The sequence below is a fragment of the Azolla caroliniana genome, unplaced genomic scaffold (genome assembly GCF_043228905.1).
Source record: "Azolla caroliniana isolate FFs.n. ecotype wild unplaced genomic scaffold, voAzoCaro1.0.p SCAF_20, whole genome shotgun sequence".
NCBI classification, from domain to species: Eukaryota; Viridiplantae; Streptophyta; class Polypodiopsida; order Salviniales; family Salviniaceae; genus Azolla; species Azolla caroliniana.
This window is the reverse complement of record NW_028230455.1, coordinates 8,011,930-8,027,252: the sequence shown is the minus strand read 5'-3', so window position 1 is coordinate 8,027,252 and position 15,323 is coordinate 8,011,930. Positions and strand designations below refer to the sequence as shown.

Genomic DNA, 15,323 nt, shown 5'->3' with positions numbered 1-15,323 from the left:
TAATTTTTCTCACCTCGATATTAGATACTTCGTACATATCTCTTAATTCACTAGATGCCATCGTGAAATGTAGGGGTTGAACCCATGACCACCTCCAAATACCTCTCTCTCTCTCTCTCTCTCTCTCTCTCTCTCTCTACATACATGAGGTTTATATTAAGTTTTAAAAATCTCCTAATGAGTAGAAAAAGAAATAAGGAAAATTAATTTGTTGCCTTTGTGTGAAAAGTATGGGTGTCAACAATTATGTTGATAGGGAGCTCAAAACTCATAACCTTACTCTAACCTTAGGATGTGCACAAAGATAAATATTATTATGTGAATATCTACTTGATTAATCTAGTAAAACAAGTCTTGTTGTGTCACACTTTTTGTCGCACTTCTATTCGATCCAAAACGTTATAATTATACATTATACCATATTATACGTATACTCATATGAGAATATCAAATAGAATGACAATATATAAAACTCAAAGTCCATTCTATAAATTGAGGTCACATGGTACATGGCTCACTTTTTATACAATTTAAATCAAAGAGAAATATTAAATTTCGTGCTAATTTTGTGTGTGTGTTGACTTTTAATCGACAATGCCGTCAGCCTAGAAGGCAATGCAATCATTGCATTTGGGAAAAAATGCTAGTGGCATCAAATTGAAATAGTGAAGCCTTCTTGTGTAATAAGCATAAATTATCTGACACAAAGCAAGCTTTACCATGGCACTAATCGAATAATGGAATTCGAATATGGTAGAATCATGAATCTATAAAGCAATAGCTTCTGAAGGACAACGAAAGTATCTTAATTTATTTATAAAGGCTAATAAGATAACATAAGAATGGCATGACTTTTTCACATTGTCCATATCATAAGTAGTGCAATTCTGTACCCCGACTAAATGCCAATTCACAAAAGAATATATGAGGACTACTGAGCTTAGATCACGACAACATGACAATGAATCTCCTCCCAATCATCCAATATATAACCTTCCCTGCCATGCCCTACTTTTGCCCTCAACGTTTCATACATGAGATGGGGCTTATATTCATCAACCTTCAATTAAGTATTTACACATGCACAATTGTCTTGTCGAGTAATAGAGTCGTCATGGAGCACCCGACTTTTCGAAACGTTTTTTCGTCTTCCAAAACAAATCAGAAAATGGTTTTTGTTGTTGTTGTTGTGAAGTATGGTGTCATCTCCAAATGCAGTTATGGACCCACCACCATTCGATCAACTTTGGTTGGCTTGTTGAGCTTCTTAAAGGAAATGTTTTCACATTGTAGCAGATACATAATCGCTTCTCGTCACTCTCTCTGTCTCCTTTGTAAACCGTGTTTGTATGAATATCAAAGGATCACACTCAACTTGCCAAAGACAATAAGAGAACGAACACCACTAAATGACCCATGAACCGTAGTACCCTTTGACTTACCTAAGACAATAAGAGAACTAACACCACTAAATGATCCATGAGCCGTTAATACGAGATGACCATTACAAGCCGTGAACACGAATTGAACCTTGACAGGCTTAAGGCGATATCAATCCCACGGTTTCCAACAACCAGACCTCCCAAAGAATAGCCCATCTCTCAACTTCCAAATATATACATACATACAGATTGGGCACCCCCCGGAACACCCAATACCACCAATACACACATACTCTCTCTCTCTCTCTCTCTCTCTCTCTCTCTCTCTCTCTTCTCTGTGTCACTGAATAGAACTGTAGATATATGTATGTATGTACTCCTGAGTCCTAACCTTGTAAGCTTTCCATTGATGTATTAAAACTACCGTGTCTGTCTCGCCTTTTGTTTTTTGTTTTTTGTTTTTTTGGCTTCTCCTTCTCTCTCCACTCCCACCACACCCTCTCAGAAGAATGTCCTCTGTTTCTGCCCACCTTCACAGCCTTTGCTCTCTGAAAGGAAGTGATAATTCATTAGTTTGCAGAGCTCCCCCTGCACTCCGGAGTCATGGGCGGCCTGAAAATCGAGCCTCCTCTCTGCTCTCTCTCACTCACCATCGGAAATCTCTCTATGTCCGCCGTGGACGATACCTTCGCACAATTCTCTGTTGTGCAGTTCAAGTAGGCTTCAGAGCAATCTTCTTTCCATTCATTAATAATCTTCTAGTAATTGGGCTGTGTGCTTTTCATCTGCTTAAGCTCCGTTTACACCATTTCTCTAAATCTAATCTAAATATCCATGTTTTGGGTTGTCATTTCTTTTCTCATTTTCCGTTTTCTTCATTTAATCTTGATTCTAAGTGGGTTTTGCTTTGCGTTAGTTTTGGTTTGACTAATTTCTTCCGTCATTCTTACGAACCTAATCTCTTTCTCTTAATTTAAGCTTGATTGTAAATGTGTTGTGCGTTTCTTAGTTTGGATTGATTAATTTCTTCCATTACAAACATAATCTCTCTCTCTCTTCATTTAATCTCGAATCTAAATGGGTTGTGCTTTTCTTTGTTTGGATCGGCTAACTGCTTCCCTTGCAGACATAATCTATACCCTTATTTTGGCGATTTCCCCCATGTTTGTATACAAGAAACACTAATAAGAAGACCTTTTTTATTCAAGAAACACGTTGTTTGTGGCTGATTCTGTTTCCTCTTGGTAGCCTTTGCGAGATGTTGACCATAGCTCAAGAAAAGCAGCTCAAGGGCTAGAAGGGGACACATCCGTTGTCAAGTTGGATGAATGGCAGTGTGTACCTGATATTTGGGGAACTGCTGCTCGTAAATTTGGAGACAGGATTGCGCTTACTGATCCACACCATTTTCCTTTCACAACAATGACTTACTTGCAGGTAATCTTCTCATTCCCACTTCATTTGATTTTTTTTAACCCTGAATGCTCTTTTTGGAAAAGCATTTTGTTTATTAGTAATGAAAACTATCCCTGATCCAAGTAATGAAATTATAATAATTGGCTTTGTCATATTGGGCACCAGAAATGGAAGCAATGTCTAGATAAATCAGCGTGTTGTACTTACCATTTTTAAGGTACGCTGGTTGTTAGGAGTAAAACATGTTTAGAGAAGAGGAGCACGAATTCGGGAAGATAATCTCTCACAAAACATGTAGTCAAATGATCGATTGAGTGAAAAATTAGGATATATGAATGCAGCCACTCTCCTTATTTATTGATGTTGGAGCAAATAATCACCATTGAATGTACGAAAAATAAAATACTAGGCCTGTACTCAGGTGTGTGCCCACTTACACCTGTCATATCATCTAAGTTTTTTATGCAAGAACTGCAAAGTGACAGTGTAAATGTAATCCGAAGACTTGAAACAGGACTCGCTCAGGTAGGGCATCCTTGCAATGGTAATATGTGCCATAAGTGCGCCACCATGTCATCAATAATTCCTATGCAGGGAATGATGTTACTATGGATTCTGCATATATGGTCCCTCTGTTGTTACTATATCGTCTGTTTGGACTTGTGTGGAAAATCTACTGGGAAAAAGGGATGCCTATATCTTGGAATCAGTTCCAATGTTTTGTTTTAAGGCTATCAAAGCTGTACATATCTGCATTACTATGTGTACAATGAAGAATATGTGATCAACCTAATGAAAAGTAGATGCATGATGAGAAATCATGTCTGTCTTGTATGTTAAGGAGCTGTCCTTACATAATACACTACCTGTCAATTGGATAGATACATCCTTCTCTTACTAAATCAACTGACTAACAGACTATACTTTGTAAGCTGAGATTATTCTGGACGTTTAAAAGTATACCTGTAGCTTGTACAGTCTATGATAACTGTAATTATATAAGCTACCTTTGCATGCACTGATTCATTTATGGGTGATGAATCACTGTTGTGGGCTGCAATGTCTATGGATGTGGCTCCTCTCTCTATCTGATATTGCCAATAAATGAAAGCACTGTATGTAGACTTAATGTACATCCTTTAGATTTGAGAACTCTGATACTTATTCACATATTGGAATGACATTCCAGGCACTCTTAGTCTTAAATATACTGAAACATGAGAAGAGAAAACCTCAGCACTGATAAAAGAATTAAATATTTCTGTGATCACCCTTGATACTTTGTCGTTAAGCTTGCTTCGCACTGTTGTGACCATGGTACTAGGTTCAAGTTGAAGCTTTGTTGTGAAAATTACTCAGCATTTTATAATCTGTTTTGTTTGCTTTCTAGGATAAAATAGTTGTCAGGATATCTAGCCACATTTTATTTTCCATCATATGCTGTTTTTTGCTTATAACTATCCTGAGATTCCCAAAAATTGAGCTTATGAATTTAAGATGGCTGACAATAATCATTGGTTTATGACATGTTCTATATACACTGGTGCAGTTACGACAAGCAATTTTGGAGTTCGCAGAAGGGTTGAGGGTCTTGGGGATTTTACCGAATGAGAGAGTTTCTCTATTTGCAGATAATTCCTGTAGATGGTTAGTTGCAGATCAAGGCAAGTATATCAATAGAGCTGTGACATATTTTCTTTGTAGACATGGAATTAAAACAATATTGAGAGATATTAGATGTGCAACAGTTTCTGTAAGGTGAAGAAATTCTTTCAACTGTAGCAGCTTTTGAAACTTGCAAGCAATTATGTCTTTGCAATTCCAAAATTTCATAATCTTGGCTTGAATTTATATCGAGCGTTAAAATACAATTTCTTTGTTTAGTGAAGGATTTCCGATGTAGTTTGTCATGGATATGACGTCAAATGAGAGAATGTAATTGTAGTATCATGTCATAGAATTGATACTTAGCCATAGAAATTATATATAGCCATCCTAAGTCTTATTGATCCCAGGTAGATGCATAATGCATAGTTTCCCATTGTTTTGAAAACAGTGAAGAAACAGAAAGAATGGATTATTTTGCGAGGGTCTAGAAATGATGACATGCGACCTCCTAAAAGATTGAATTCTAATATGTTAAAATTCAGATTCAAAAACATATCATAAGTTTCACAACTAAAGAGTCTTAAATCAAATTCAAAACCTAAAGTGAGGTTACATAACAAAACTCAAGAGTAAAGGTTGCAAGTGACGAGTTGCCTTTGTCTAAGCATCAAGCATCAAGCATCAAGACTCGAGACTCAAGAATCATGTGTATGTTTTGAAGAAACCAGCATTTCTGTTTTGTCGTTTCGCTTTGGGATGAAAAGCAGTTTTGTTCAACTATGGCATAATAAAAGTAGAAGCCCTATGTACGGAGGCCTACATCCAGATACAGTTCCTTGCCGGGAGATATTAAAGCAGCCTTGTACAAAAATGCATTTGTGTTGATAAAGAATTCAATACATGGCATAATGTGTATGCATGGATCCTTTACGTAGTTCACTCAAAATTATGTCACCCTTATAACCCAAAAGAGTAGGTAGCAACAAGAAAGGATGAGAAAAGCATAGATAATAATCATCTAAATATTATTGACTATCAAGAATCAAAAGCAGCTATTGTATCCACATAAACAAATGAGTGGATCGACATTTTAATGAGTATCTAGTAACATAGGTTAAACCAATAGAATTGTGCAACTATTGAAATATAAACCTTGCTGTGCGTTCTGACAATCTTAAGTCGAAGCCTACAATGAAACATGCCACTAGATAATTGGAGTACAATTTCATGCATGAACTGTGCAACATATGCATTTTATGTATGTTTCTTCCAGTGATACATATTAAATATTTAATCTTTGTAAAAGAATTCTTCTCTCAAACATGGGTGATTCTATCAAGGATGCAAGGAGCAATTGAAATAATAAGTCATCCATATTGACGCCTATGCAGGGAAGTTGTGCTCTCTAACTGCATGTGGACTAATAGTGCCCTCTTGTGTAATAAATAACATTGCCAGTGATCATGAAGAGTATTTATTACACATCCCTTGGGTCCATTTTGTTAATTATTGGACGCATGGAAATCTTGTTGTGAAATAACAATGGTTGATAACATTACTCTAGAAATTTATTCTTGATTTCTAATTGTGAGCAATTGTCTAAAAACTGGTGCTTCTGCAATAATTATTTCTCATTTTGTAATTGTTGAAATTTAGTTTTATGTTAAATCTTTTTTATAAAATGTCCTAATTCAAAGGTATAATGGCTCTTGGAGCAATTGATGCTGTTCGTGGCACGAAATCCTCCTTTGAGGAGCTTACACACATATATTTGCATTCAGACAGGTAAAAGCAAATAAAGATTGCAATCACTTAGAAAGGTCTTCCAATATTAAGGTTTATAAGGTGTACAGATATTAAGCCTAATTCTTTAACATATGTTTTATCATTCATTTTCTTGTAGTGTTGCACTTGTTGTTGAGAACTATGATCTGTTTATCAAGTTGGTACCTCACCTTCAAGGAGTCGCAAAAGTGAAATTCGTTATAAGTCTTTGGGGTGATAAGCCTAGCCCTATCCAAAGATCTGAAGGGTTCGATGTCGATTTCTATACTTACAGTGAAGTCATTACAAAAGGGCAGGAGAGCAGAAAATTAGTGGCCAATGCAGGTAATTTACCAGTTCTTGGGTGCAGAATGCTGTAAATGTTTTTGACATCTTCGGATGCAGTCAAAATTCTTTGAGCCATGAGAATCTAACTGCACATACCATTTGTAGAATTCACTTAAATAGGTATTCATTGTTTTCATGGCGCCGTTTCTCATTATTGGCTCTGCATTTGATTCCTAACCTTGTAGTCATGTTTAAATTGCCATTAATTTATGATCAATGAATGAGAGAGGTTGGCTGGGATTTATAATAAGAGCTTGAGGCCACAGGATTACAGAAAATGAAGAAACCTTCCTCACATGAAGAATATCACGCTCATGGATTGGCTCATGGGCTCTAATTCTTGTTCTATAAGCCAGGGGTATGTGCTTATTATGAACTGCAATAAGGGTGGGATTGCGAAGTATTTTATTATGAAAACACAGGCTCATCTCTATAAGGAAGCTGTACTCAGTATTTATTTCAAGGACTTAATTTTGCAGTTGCAACACATTGTGAGCACATAAAACTACATGAGCCAGGGGGATGTGCTTATTAGGAACTGCAATAAGTGTGGAATTTCGAAATATTTTATTATGAAAACACAGGCTCATCTACTAAGGAAGCTGTACTCAGTATTTATAATGCCCATTACCTAATTTTGCAGCTGCAACACATTTTGAGCACATAAATTTACATGAGCCAGGGGGATGTACTTATTAGTAACTGCAATACATGTGGAATTTCCGAGAAACACAGTCTCATCTCTCGAAGGAAGTTATACTCAGTATTTTAATGTCCATTACTTAATTTTGCAGCTGCAATACACTGTGAGCACATAAAACTAGATGATGTAGCAACACTTGTATATACCAGTGGAACCACTGGAAATCCCAAGGGTGTGATGCTCACCCATGCTAACCTTCTGCATCAGGTTTGTGATTGAGCTAGTGAGAGTGCCGGTATAACCTGCCCAAAAGGAATTTTTGATAGGACTCTTCTTTCGCTTGCAGATTTGGCATTTAGGAGCAGTTATTGATCTGAAGCCAGGAGACAGATTTGTCAGCTTGCTCCCACCATGGCACATGTATGAGCGATCCTCTGAGTATTTTTCCCTGGCTAAAGGGATTGAGCAAGTTTACACCAATGTGAAGAGTCTGAAGGTTTTTGTACAAAGCTATTTAGTTTCTATGTTTTTGATAGTTCATGAGGAACATGCAATCAGATTATAAGTTGTAGTTTCTTCCAGTTCCATTTCAGTGTACATATTAAAACGAGGCTTATGCCTTCCGTTTTTCTCATGGATTACTTAGCTATTTTCACTAAATGGTGTTACTTGTAAAAATATTTCAGGAAGATCTGAAGAAGTATTCTCCTGACTATTTCGTGTCAGTGCCACTGGTGTATGAGACCTTATACAGGTAAAATTTCAGATGGCAGAAACCCATTTCATATATATTAATGGATCCTGTCTGTGATTTAAATGGCCTGTTTAAAAATATGGACTGTGTAGAAGATGAACTTAAGTGTAGATTTACTACAAACTTCTCTCACATCAATGACATGTTTAAACGTACTTTCTTTTACATAAGAGCCATTTGTGCATGGCTGAAGCAAAAGGTATCTTAGCCTGGCAGAAATCACAACGAGCAAACTAGTTAATGGTGAGATGGTCTGCATGAAAAGTGGTCTGTCATAATGATGTCAATTGCCGCAAAAGTGAGTAGAAAAAGGGGGAAGTATGGAAAATATAATCTAAATCCTATGTCAATGGAATGTAACATAGGAGGAATATATTAAAATCTGAATCCCCTATATGGACATGGATTCCCAAATGTATATAGGACTCATAGAAATGATTCATATTTTCCTGAAGTTTGGATCTTATAATATACGGGAAGGTTGATCAAATTCTAATTTACTTCGACAGTGGAGTTCAGAAGCAACTTTTATCTGCTAACAAAATGAGAAAATTCATTGCTATCACACTAATCAGTGCCAGTATGATGTACAAGGATTGGAAACGAGTATATGAGGTCATACTTTATGAATAACTGTGTACACCTGGATTCCCCTATTGAGTTAAAAGAGTCCATGGATTGAAAGTACATTGGTTTACCCGTGTACAGGGAAGAGTCTTAGCTCAAGCAAAGATAAAGCCATCAGCCATCTTTTCTGCTTGTGAGTGGGTTGTTGCTCGAATAATGTCTCTGATTTTGCTTCCCATTCATATGTTGGCAAAAATTCTTGTATACAAGAAGATATACGCAGCATTGGGTATTAAAAAGGTAAAATTAGCTCCTTAGAACGGGAGATGATATTTTGTTGATTTTCATATAGTGATCATACTGCTGTATCTTAATGTTTGGGTGCTTAAAATACTGTATTGAAGTTCAGATTGGTATCAGTGGTGGAGGAAGCTTACCGTCCCATGTTGATAAGTTTTTTGAGGTCAAACCATCCCCTTTGGTCTTTCTTTGGCTTCCATTGCCATTACAAATGAATAATAAATGAATTAAGATTATTTATCTATTCTCTAACAGGCAATTGACATCACGATATTGAATGGTTATGGGCTGACTGAGACCTCACCAGTTGTTTCTGCTCGACGTCCTTCAAATAATGTATATTTTTTCTTATTTTAATTCTGGATTTTTAATGTCTTTGGGTTGTATTTTTCTGTGATGGTTATATGATTCAACTGCATAAAATTTTCTTAGCGAAAGACCTGGGCTCAATACTAATTCTTAGTCAGATTCTCTTTACAGCTTCGATAATTTGACCATGAAGTTCCTGAACTTCTAGTTCACATTGCTTGGTAACTTCCAGTTTATATTGCCAAACAACTTCTGTTATGCTGTTGATACAGCATTGCAGTTTATTTTACAATTTAAGACAATTTTACTTAATGGCGTATGGGATTTTCTAGTATCTCTCAATCCTCCATGTTGAAACAAATTTTAGGGGGTTTGGGTACACCTCTTATGCAGGGAATGCGGGATGTATTACAAATGCATCTTTCTTACTCCCAAAATTCCTGCATAGCACTTAAATAAATGTTTCAGAAAAGAAAAGAGTATGACAACGTGCACTCAAATGAGCATTTCTCTAAACAGATAACGTTGCCACATCTTTCGCAAGGATTGTGCAAAATCGTAGTTGTATTATTCCAATGCACTCCCTATTCAGTAAGTTAGCTGTTTCCTACGATCATACACTGTGACTTTATAATTTCTCAGTCATCGGCTCTCACCTTTGCCTGAAGTGGTCAAATTCAGCAATTCCTGTTGTTAGGTTCAGCGATTTCATCCTCAATCTGTTGTCAATCTAGCAATTCAATGCTTAAACTCAGCAATTTTCATGCTCCATATTTGATATCTTAATATTTTGGTCAATGAGCTGGTTTATCCAAATACTTTGTATGGGTTAAGACTTAAATTTCATGAAGCTATGAAACCTTAGTGTTCTATATGTATATTAGAACAATATTCTATGCTTGCAACTGCAGACCAACTGCCATGAAAGTCCTGACATAGTGATTAAAACATATGCAACAACATTTGGCAAATAGAGAAAGATGAAATTTTAGTAAGTTTCAAGTTTGGCTATCCCATGATTCTTTACTCAGGGGGTAGCAGTAAACTTTTATGCCGCAGGTTTTAGGGTCAGTTGGTATATCCCTACCTGAAACAGAAATAAAAGTTGTTGATCCTGATTCTGGGGAAGAAGTCTTGCCAGGAGTCAGGGGCTTGGTTAAAGTGCGTGGGCCGCAGATAATGAAGGGCTACTACAAGGTTATATTTAAGCAGACTGCAATCTTTGAGAAACTCAACATTCTGTTATATATGGTTCTTGTAAGGAACACATCATGTTTGTGTGCTCAGGATCCAGAAGCAACAACTGAAGTGGTGGACATGGGTGGCTGGTTTGATACTGGTGACCTTGGCTGGATAGCACCTTATTGGGAGACTGGTTCAGCACGTTCTTGTGGTGGGGTTATAGTGCTTGATGGGCGTGCCAAGGACACAATTGTCTTATCAAATGGTTGGTTGAACATTACAAATATTTCTAATTTCATGTCTCCACTGCTCAATGCAATGATCTCTACTTGTCTCATCTCAATAAAGTTTGAACCAAAGCTACAAATGGTTCTTACCTTACTGTTTGGCCTTTCAAAGTTTAGGAAAATATGTAATTGACATAAAATATACTTTTCTATGTGCATACCTGAAGCTTAGAAAAATACATAATTTACTTAAAATACTCATTTCTATATGCATACCTGAAGCAAAAATACAGATTTGCATAAAGTAAATATTTCTATGAGTATACCGCATCTCCATCTTGAATTGTTCTTCGGTACTGAGCAATAAGATGCTTCGATATTAGCCTGTGGACTTGTGTTTTAGGGTAGATTATACATGTATTTGTGTTTTTAATATATGTATTTATATAAATTAAATTATTTTTCACATTAGAAGTGGATTGTGCGGAAAGGCAGAGAAAGATCTGTTGATGTGGTTCTCAGTGTAGGTTTACATGTTTTCACCATCACGAAAGGTTATATTACAGATCTACAAGAGTGTTAAGCATCATGGCTGTGAAATTCAGTCATAGTAATTCGGCTATATGTATATCTATGTTCAGGTGAGAATGTTGATCCAACACACATAGAGGAAGCTGCAATTCAAAGTAGGTACATTCATCAAATCATGCTAGTGGGCCAGGTACTGATCAACCATCTTACCACCTAAGGATTCTTATTGGTAAACATGCATGCAGCTATTTCCATCTACTAGACAATAAATCATGCTAGTTATGGAGACCCCTAAATATTTCCTGGCAGAGCAAAATGCTTGCTTGCGAAAAACATCCATTTTGGATCTGGAAAAGAGTTGTTTATGGATCCTACATTATCTACTGTAATATTAGATTTCCATTGTTCAGTATCGGATTTTGATATGAACATACACTTATAATTACTTTTATTGTCGTTGCACCAATACTAATGAATGTGTACAGGATCAACGGAGGCTTGGAGCATTAATAGTACCTAACTACGAAGAGCTACAATTGGAATCCATCCTTTTACCTAAAACGGAAGCTTTCATCCGCCAAGAGTTGAAAAAATAGTCTGTATTGTTCATTTTTCGTAATTGTCTCCTTAATTCAGCATATACTGTTTTCTGTTTTCAACTTATATTTATCAAGGCTCAATCCATTGCGTTACTTTTACAGCACCTCGAAATGTGCAGCTTCAATTGGTCCAATTTATCTACTAGCTGAACCATTAACTGTAAGCTTCAAATAAAACATATATATATTTTTTGTTGGTTATTTGTTTGTATTGGCATCAAATATGGCAGTTGTTATAATATAGCTGCCTTGATATCCTGTTACTTGGGCTTTTCATACATATTGTTTGTTTTTTGAAATCTCACCTTGACATTTGATGTACTCCATGAGATATTTTATTGTAATTTTATTTAGACTTTCATATATCCATGATATCATAGAGCAAATGTGATATATCCTTTCTAGGGTGTCATAAGCCATTTAAACTCTCGTAGAGACTATCATATACATCTCGTTTTCCTTCTAACATGCATTATAATTTTCAATCTCGAGTGAAGGGTATTTTTTTATTATCTACCTCTCACATAGCACTTTGCAACTATTAGAGCTTTACCCTCGTGTAAGGATCCAAATAGTTTGTGCTAGGTTGAAGCTTTTGACCATGTTCAATCAGTATGTAAAACATACAGCCTTTCATAAATAAATGTAAGAATGTAGTAAACACAAACTATTGGACCAGTCACAGCTTTGCCATCTTTTACATAAATTTTTTAGAATATCACCGTGTTAAAAGTAGATAGACAACTTCATTTGAGCTAGTTTCTGAAAATAATTTTGTTTGTTTTTGTAGATTGAGAGTGGATTGCTGACACCCACCATGAAAATGCGGCGAAATACTATTGCAGACAAGTACAAATCGGAGATTGATAATATGTTTAAACAACACACCTGACAACTATAATCATGATAAGTAAATAAATAACCTCATTAGACGTGTTCACAACTTCTTAGCAGATCCATAAATCTTCCTAAACAGCTGGGCTGTGAAAGACTGGTTTCAGATTGTTTGTTTCCCTTTAGTACATAACACTCTTGACTCTGTTATTTCTCAGTTCAACAAGAGGCATGGAACCAGCTTTCAAAGGTCTCCAATGTGTATAAATAACATTCTTTATTTAAAATGTGTATTTTATAAATCACCTCTGGGCCAAATGTATTGTAGAGATAATGGTAGAACTTCAAGTCAGTAGTGGATCCATTGACTCCACTGACATACATAATAATTGTATGATTGGTATGGCGAAAGGTTCAAAATGTAATATTTTTAGAAATCCATGGAACTCGTGTATCCAAATTATTGTATGGTGGATGGAGTGCAGGTTTACTTGAGTTTTCATCTTTGTCTTCTCTTTAGCTTACAAGTGTAAATCAAACATTCTATTGCTCTCTTTATTTCTGAAATTTAGAGCTTACCTTCAAGGTTTTTAAAGTATTTTTGCTCTTGCTCGTGGATATATATATTATTGATTTGAGACATGAACTGGTGTAATATTTGTGAGATATATAGCTGTCAATGTGCAATGGTAGACGACCAATTTGAAGTTTCAAATTAAAATGTTGGATGCACATCAATGGAGTATGTAAATCTATCACATGAAATGGAAGATAGGAATGTCAAGTATATTAAATAAATGAGGTAATAGAAATCGACAACTATCACAAGATTAAAGTGAATGAACATATATTCTCGATTGAGATCTTAATAGATGTTGGATAATCATAAAGGGAAAAATAAGCCATGAATAACCAAATTTGTCAAATATACATTGAAGCTTCTAAATATAAGAAGGTAATGGAAACATTGAAAAAACTTCTAAATGCTTTTGTTGTTAGATGTGTTTCACATTTCTTTAAAAATACTAAAAATAAACTTAGTGTTAAGCACATCCTTGACGTAGCATGACACATGAAGACATAAATAGAACGAAATGTGCTATTCAGTTTTAGGGTGATTGCCCACCCCAATGTAAAAGAGGTAAGTCACCCCAAAATTTTCGTGTTGTGTTAAATGCACATGTGTGTGCTACTCTTGAACGGGACCTAAGCCAGGGAGGATATGATGCTGTGTGAGAAGACTTTTCTAACTTCTTTGTACATCTCATTGTGGGAATTCCCGTTTATGTAGTTAATGCACAAAGATTGAGGTGAATTGGCTACTGTGTTGGCTGAGAAAATGACAAAGGCCCAGGCAGCTACGACAATGGGAGGATCCCGTGAATCGCTTCCCGATTTTCAACCTGTTGCGGGGCTGATGGTCGAGCTTCAACTATCAGAACAAGAACAAGTAGAGATGAGAGAAGAGATCCACCTATTGCAACAAATTTCTCTAATCATACAAGTTTTAGGTCTCCGGCCAAATCGTCAAGAGTTGAGGCACTTGCTACAGGCTTGATTGCAGGCTGAAATTGGCCGTATTGAAGATGTGCAATTTCTAGGAAGAGGCTGTTATGATGCCGAGTTTCAAGATGAGGCATTTGTCCGGGTATTACTTGCTATGAAATTTGTTGATATACGAGGAGCATGGGTTAAATTTCAAGAATGGAAACATGGTTTTGACCCTATGAGAGAGACCCAACATGATTTTTTGGTTCTAACTGCGAGTTTTCTGGGATTGCCCAAGGAATGTCATCATCTGTTGCATCAATCAAGGGGTTTAATTGGAGTTACAGTATTAGATGCCTATATACATAACAAAGACGGACAAATATTTGGAATACCAACAGTTAAATTATTATGTACTAGAGGAAAACCATTGCCGGAATATGTGAAATTACCTTGTTTGGAAAATGGGGGATGTGGAAAGAGACAAAATTTTATATGCTGGGTTACCAAATCAATGTTATTTATGTAAAAGAATGGGACATTTAGCTAATGAATGCTCCTTGTCAAGGAAAGGGTGAATACATGTTGTAAATGATGAGCCACAAACAAGTGTTGGCGGCTCTTGGGTTCAAGTTGCCAAAAGACACATGATAAAAAAAACAAGTCATGATAAATTCAAATGGCAACCTAAGGATAATATATACAATTTGTTAACCAACGTAGAAGATGGACAAACTCAAATGATTGAAGATTTGGGAAATATGGAAGTACCTAGCAATAGGTGTCCTGGCAAGGAGATTGTGGATGGAATACAATCAAGACCAGATGATCCTAAACTTGACATTCAAGTATATAATAAAGAACATCAAGAAGGATGTAGTTGTGAAATGGTTTTATATGCTGAGAATGCTATCATTCCGATTAATGTATCGGAAACAATGAATGGACAAGAGATTGTAGGGGAACTACAAACTAAAAATCGGGTAGTTAACATTGGAACCTTGCCTTCGTTTGAAGGGAGGTGGACAAGATCCATGTCCAAGCATTTGTTGAAGGATCATAATCCTTTCATGAAGGATGCTAATGATTGGAGAACTTCCACGAAATCATTAGTTGAACATTTTCAAGGAAGTGATAGTAAGATTTCCACTCAGAGAGTACATAAGCAGACTAATGCATTTAGTAAAGATCACATCTCTTTTAGAAGAATGATTAAGTATCAAGATATGTCTCAAGAAGACAGGAATCGATGTTTGAAAGAAAAAAAGATTATTGTCTAAATTTGTGTAAATATGAAGATTATTTCTTGGAATGTTCAGGGTCTTAGGAGATCCTTATGAAAAAAATATAAATGGAGATTTCGGCAATGGT

The 15,323-nt window shown here is 36.0% G+C and overlaps 1 protein-coding gene across 2 annotated transcripts; it reads left to right on the top strand.

The window, feature by feature from the left end:
• The first annotated feature begins 1,860 nt into the window (after nt 1–1,860).
• Nucleotides 1,861–12,966, top strand: LOC147850892 (long-chain-fatty-acid--[acyl-carrier-protein] ligase AEE15, chloroplastic-like). Of its 2 annotated transcripts, none has more exons than XM_087335511.1 (18): nt 1,861–2,098; nt 2,631–2,819; nt 4,348–4,462; nt 6,104–6,191; nt 6,310–6,515; nt 7,313–7,428; nt 7,508–7,657; nt 7,848–7,915; nt 8,425–8,530; nt 8,624–8,675; nt 8,887–8,945; nt 9,038–9,118; nt 10,151–10,288; nt 10,379–10,538; nt 11,142–11,221; nt 11,517–11,626; nt 11,733–11,790; nt 12,421–12,966. In XM_087335511.1, exons 1-18 carry the CDS (start codon nt 1,892–1,894, stop codon nt 12,520–12,522), a joined length of 2,085 nt encoding a protein of 694 aa, XP_087191637.1. In that variant the 5' UTR covers nt 1,861–1,891; the 3' UTR covers nt 12,523–12,966. The 2 variants fall into 2 exon arrangements, with proteins under 2 accessions (XP_087191637.1, XP_087191636.1); XM_087335510.1 differs by having other exon boundaries at nt 8,624–8,782; nt 8,892–8,945.
• Nucleotides 12,967–15,323: the final 2,357 nt, after the last annotated feature.

What these genes read in the sequence shown, in the direction of transcription:
- LOC147850892 (XM_087335510.1), top strand. Translation starts at nt 1,892, where the DNA reads ATGTCCTCTGTTTCTGCCCACCTTCACAGCCTTTGCTCTCTGAAAGGA. An exon ending in AAAATTAGTGGCCAATGCAG is followed by an intron (nt 6,516 to 7,312) that starts GTAATTTACCAG and finishes TTAATTTTGCAG; the next exon opens with CTGCAATACACTGTGAGCAC. An exon ending in CGCCAAGAGTTGAAAAAATA is followed by an intron (nt 11,627 to 11,732) that starts GTCTGTATTGTT and finishes TTACTTTTACAG; the next exon opens with CACCTCGAAATGTGCAGCTT.